At 51.8% G+C, this 5557-nt stretch overlaps 1 protein-coding gene across 6 annotated transcripts in view; it reads right to left on the bottom strand.

The window, feature by feature from the left end:
* Positions 1 to 276: 276 nt before the first annotated feature.
* Positions 277 to 5557, bottom strand: part of KIDINS220 (kinase D interacting substrate 220) — a 111892-nt gene continuing 106611 nt past the window's right edge. For all 6 annotated transcript variants that reach the window (XM_030884552.2, XM_030884553.2, XM_030884555.2 and 3 more), the window contains 2 exons: positions 5178 to 5414; positions 277 to 3123 (listed from right to left, as the gene is read on the bottom strand). In XM_030884552.2, coding sequence (XP_030740412.1) covers positions 1867 to 3123; positions 5178 to 5414 — 1494 coding nt within the window. In that variant the 3' untranslated portion in view covers positions 277 to 1866. The remainder of the gene's footprint in view (positions 3124 to 5177; positions 5415 to 5557) is intronic.

Genomic DNA, 5557 nt, shown 5'->3' with positions numbered 1-5557 from the left:
CAGAAACGGAAAGCGCCCTGCAGCGAGGCGCTAGTTCTCCATGACAGCACGTCGGCCCTTGTGAATTAAGAGCCAGGTGCTCTCAACAAGATCAGTGGAGCAGTTGGAACAGTCAGGGTCCTACGAAATGGACAACTGCTACATGAACTGCAAGCGGTCAGCAAATACCAGAGGGATGACAAAAGCAAGTGAACACACCAAAAATCCACCTTCCTTTACAAATGTTCAACGTTTGAATCACGATTCGTGTGGTGAATAACAATGCACGAGTCAGAATGCCATGCTATATATTTATTGTTGCTAGGTCTTCAGGTACATGTGATAGATACGCCAGCGTTGCTCTCACAGCAGGATAAAGAGCAGGCCACAGTGACACTGGACTGCTCGACTCATTTCACAGGGAGGGCAATACTGCATCTGAAATAATCACTAGTCACACCATTTTATACACTGATCAACAGGAAAATGCTAACACTTGGATGTGTAATGCTAGTAACAGCTTGCCTTTTAAAACATTGTTGAAAGCCTTTGCTAAAGGACGTGCAAAAGAAACAGGAAATGAGACTGTTTGCCACTCGCAACCACCAGGGCAATGACACACGAGCACATCCAAGGAGTGCGATGACCAGACCACCTTAATGTGACCAGGACATAATTTCTTCAGACGACTGAGAAAACGCCAGTAAGCGAGGCACATACAAACGTCAACACTAAGGTTAGAGAGTCATATGTCTACAACCTCACCGTCTAAAATCCTTTCTATCTGTGACCTATTGTCATTAATTCTACATTAACAAGCCAACCTAAAAAGACAAAATATGTCCACTGCATGATAACGGGGCATTTCTAGTCCACATGATACTGAAATGTGTTTATTCTCTTAACTTTGCTAGCAAGAAGAGGGACCTATCAAGTCACGCCTCACATTCTTTTTGCCCTTGCTCTGTTACATTTACTTATTTCCTATAAAAGTTTCCGAGTCTCATGCTTCTGATGCCCCCTTCAAATCAGTTGCTGATTTCAGAGTAGATGCTGTCGATACACTCTGTCCTCATGATTCTTTTACCAACTTCTTCCCGGGATCGTCACAGAGCTCCCACTCAGGCAACATGATCTACGGTGCCCACCGCTGCTCCGGGCCCCTGAGCGAGACGCCATGCTTCCTAACTCTCCCGCTGTTGCTGAGCACGGTTGGGCACACACCTGGGGAGCTGCAGGGCAGAAGCTCACTCATTATGGCTCCACGTGATTGGGGAACTGCCACTCTGACTACTGTTCATTCATTTATCGATGTTTCTCCTTAACCATTTGTTTCACTTTTATAAATTTTTAAAGCGGTTATGCTTTTACTTAAAATTTAAAACCTCTTTGATCAAGTTTGTCTATTACACATAAAACTGGTTTTCAGTTAATCTAAATTCTAACAGAGAGGTTAAAACCCTTAAAAGCAAGCGTTGCTTCTGGTTCATCTGACCCCGTGTCTTCTACAGCAGGCCCTCCGTGCTTGATTCCTGGATGCACCACAAAGGGAATCTCCGGCTTTTTAAAATTCATTAGGTACATTACGCCCTTAAATCTCATCCTGACCTGTCTTTATACCAGATTTCTCATCTCAAACAAAATGCTCTGGGTTACGTGCCCATGGACGGTGTAATCACGGTAGGGAGTTTTCCGGCTTCTGGTTACCAAGACAACGAAGGCTGATGACTCGGACGTTCTCCTGGTGCCCTACAGGGTTCTAGCTTGTTGAAGCCTTCATCGCTGGCTAATGGTTTGCCAAGGAAATGGCCACAGGTGGCGCGCCTCTGGGGTCTCCCCAGGAGGCTGGAGCGAGCCTGGTCCCCCGCTCCTTTGGGACCAGCCCGCTCAGAGGATGCTCTCGCGTTCTTCCCCGAAGCCCGCGCCGTCCGCAGGGGCGACGGCGCGCAGCTCCGCGGAGTCCTTGGAGAGGCGCGTGTAGCTGCAGCGCTGGCTCCGCTTGTGGGCCACGCTCTTCAGGTTTTCATTCTGAATGGCGTTGGGATTGGGGCCGGCAGTCGGCCTCGGCGCGACCTGAGCGGTGTCCGTCTCCTCGAAGCTCTGGTTGGCCCGGTTGGCCGGGGCGCTGTTGTTGTTCAGCGTCACGGTGCTGGGCGTGCGGTTCAGGTTGTAGGCTTTCTGGCACGCGGGCCAGCTTTCCTCCGGGCTGCTGGCTATCAAGCTGCACTCGGACGGGCTCTTCTTGTCCTCGGAGCAAATGGACATCCGCGCGACCAGGGGGTCCGGCAGCCCGCTCAGGCTGTGCGGCACGCCCCGGCGCGCCCCGCCGCCGCGGGGGTCCTCCTCCAGCTCGATGAGGTTGGCCCGCTCCAGCCGGGAGGCGTCGGCCGCCTCGTTGTGCAGCGAGTGGCTCGGGGAGCTCTCGCTGGACCGCACCCCCGAGTCGGAGGAGTCCTTCTTGTCCAGGAGCGCGTCCGACAGATACTCCTTGGCCTTGATGAAGGTTCGGAGGGGCTCCGTGCTGGGCTCTGGGGACCTCGGCCCCCTCTCCGCTTTGCCCTCGGCCTTCTTGTCCTTGTCGTCTCGCAGCAGGGGCGTGTTGTCGGACTCTTCCGTGCCAGACTCATCCTCGTCGCTCGGGAGCTTCTGGTAGCGCAGTCCGCCGCCCTTGAGCTTCAAGTCGGTCTGGAAGAGACTGGACCTCTCCAAGGGCTTCTTGCTCGGCAGGAGTTTCGCGCCGGACTGATCCGATTTCTCATCTTCCTCGGTGATGGGGTCCAGGGGCGAGGCGTCGCTCGTGGACAGTCCTGATGACGAGTAGTCGATGACGTCGCCTCTCTTCATTAAAAACGCCTTCCGCCCATCATCCTGCTTCGGCTCACCCTCCTTCCCTTTGTCCGGCTCCAGGCTGGAGTGCAGGGAGCCCCCCGAGGAGCTCTGGCCCATGTAGTATGTGCTGTGTGGGGAGGACCGACCACTGATGGCCGTGGAGCCCGGCCCCCCTTCTAACTGCGACATCTGGGCAATATACTCCCTATAGGCGTCTCTGTACTCAGCCTGCACCTTGTCCGTCAGCTTTGAGATTTCAATACTGGAGTCCTGGGAGTTGAGACTTGAGAGACTCGGCGTTCTGCGAGTTTGTGACTGTGAAGACAAAGAAATGAAGCGTTCAAGTAAGCAAAAAGACATGAGTAATATGTGCACTACGAAGAAAGAGGCCCTCACACTATCACGTACTTCTGGCAAATATTTCTATTGTTAGAAGACGCGTCTGGAGAGACTGGAAAAAGTAATTTATCCAATTTTAAAATATAATTAAACACTAACAATCTCCATACTTGTGTTCTTACACATAATTTCAAACTTACTGAAAGCAAAAGGCACTCCAATGCTTACACATCAAAGTCTCTGGGGACAGACAAAGCGGGAGAGAGACAGGAGCGCCACCTCTCACAGCCTTTTCTCAGAAAGCTCCTGTGACATTTCAATTCAGGAGAAGACAAGGCGGTCAAAGAACTACATTTAAAACCAGTCTTCAGTCATAGAGTGTAGTAAAGAAGAGACATAAAGGATCCAAATAAGCAGAAATGGAAGTCATGCAGCCGAGCAGGTGGGTCTCAGTAAAGAGAGAAATGAAATGTCTTTCAAAGTGAGTTTTAGGGTTAGAATGGCTTTAGATCCAGAAAAGGGGCAGAAAGCACACCTTTCAGGAAAGGAGGGAGGAGGAAGGGAGAGTCAGGCGAAGGTAAGGCAGACACCTGACCACGTCGGGCACAGGGAGCTGCATTCCTTCCTCCTCCAGAGGGTCTACCCGCCCCCCCCAAAGGGTGTCCCCCACCAGAGGGTCTCCCGCAGCCTCACTGAACGCAGCCACCACTCCGACACGTAGGTAGCGTTCCAAAATACAGTGTGTGCCCCCAGCCAGCATCCACCAGGGGCACAGCACCCTTCAAGAATCCTGAGGTGGCACTCTTACCTGGCAGGGAGAGACCATGATCAAGAATACTGAGCTGGTATAGGCTTTTTCCACTCTCTCTTATAGGAACGTCCAAGAGGCTACATGATGTGTGAGCTCACAATCAACTGAAGGCCGAGCAGATAGGGAAGCCTGGTTTTCTATTTTTGAGTCGGGCTTATCTAGATTTTTGACATAATACCTTTCTCACCAGATTTAGGTTGTTTCTTAGAAAACAGTTATTTTTTCATAAAATGCTATTCCTGCTAACATGTAATCGGCTTATTGTTAAACAGATAAAAATGTTAAGACTTTTCTCTATTTTACTAATGTAGTACATAATTATAGCTGTAACTCATAGACACAGAGCTTTCGGGGTGGTGAGGGATTTGTAACAGTGTGAAGGTATCCGGAGGTTGCATGGTCTTCCCTTGCGAAGGCTCGGACTCTCCGTCAGGGAGCGTAAGACAGCAGGATGGCGACGCCTGGGACATGTGAGAGGGCTCTCGGACAGAAAGGAGCTACCGGGCGGGACAGGGGCACAGGAAACAAGGACGAGCTTGTCTTACTTTAAAATGTGAGTAATCAATGCACGATCAATAGTCCCCCAATTTAAGGGTATTGAGTAGAATGTACGGATCAAATGATACATGCTCTGCCCACTCAATTATAATTATCAATCAAATCCACCAGAAAAGCTCCGACTCAGACGCTGCTCCTGCCAAGTCCTGCCCCCGGGTTAGAACTCTGCGATTCACGCTTCCCACGTCCGCGGGACTTTGGGCTCGCTGCCTGTCTGCTGCCTGTGCACACACCCCCCCTCCAGGCTTCTCTGGCTGCTGCTGGTCCCCCACCCCGCCCCGCCCACTGCTGGGGTCTGTCCAGAGAACAGCTCACCCCTATGTGCTCTCGACCTGGTCAGTGTCCACCATGTGCCGTCTTCGTCAGCGATTTGTGACTGAACAGACAGGAGTGAGTGAAGACCTGGGCTGTCCCACCTGTGACTAACACGGCCGGGCCCCCAGACACCATCGCCCTCGTTTCCCCTCTTCAGCGTCCTGGCCGTTCCTCCTGATTGCAATGACGGCCTCGCTGGCGGACAATGTCTGGGCAGCCCAGCGTCTGCTTCCCTGAGAAACTCGTTGACACTTTCTGAAAAACTGTCCAAACGCATCAACACTTCTCAGTGAATTTAAACAAGGCCCTTATTCCCCAGTACTGTGAAAAACGCGCTAATAAGTACCTGCCAGCTTAGGTTACTGTGTCGGGGGGCACCTTCGTCCAGGCCCAGTGTGTTCAGCTCCTCAAAGCTGAAGTTGAGTGTGTAGGGCGTCTGGTTGGCAAGCTCGGTGTGGGGCAGTTCGCCGTGGGCAGCACGACGAGTGGGTTCCCCAGGAGGCACCTGGCCGCCGCTGCTCTCACTCAGTAAACGGGGATCTTCAGGGATGACCTGGCTCTCTGCATTTCTCATTTCCAGGATCTAGCAACAGGTAAAATAGCCAAATCAGTTTTGGAATCTTTTGACAATAGATTAAAAAGAGACAAGCTGGCCAGGGGGCAGTATGGCACTGAGGAAACACACAACACTCCTCTAGTTCTTCAATGCTTCCCCACCCCCCACCC

Source organism: Echinops telfairi, unplaced genomic scaffold (genome assembly GCF_000313985.2).
Source record: "Echinops telfairi isolate 266 unplaced genomic scaffold, ASM31398v2 ScPeMD7_9;HRSCAF=40, whole genome shotgun sequence".
Lineage (NCBI taxonomy): Eukaryota > Metazoa > Chordata > Mammalia > Afrosoricida > Tenrecidae > Echinops > Echinops telfairi.
This window is presented reverse-complemented; position numbering and strand designations above follow the sequence as displayed.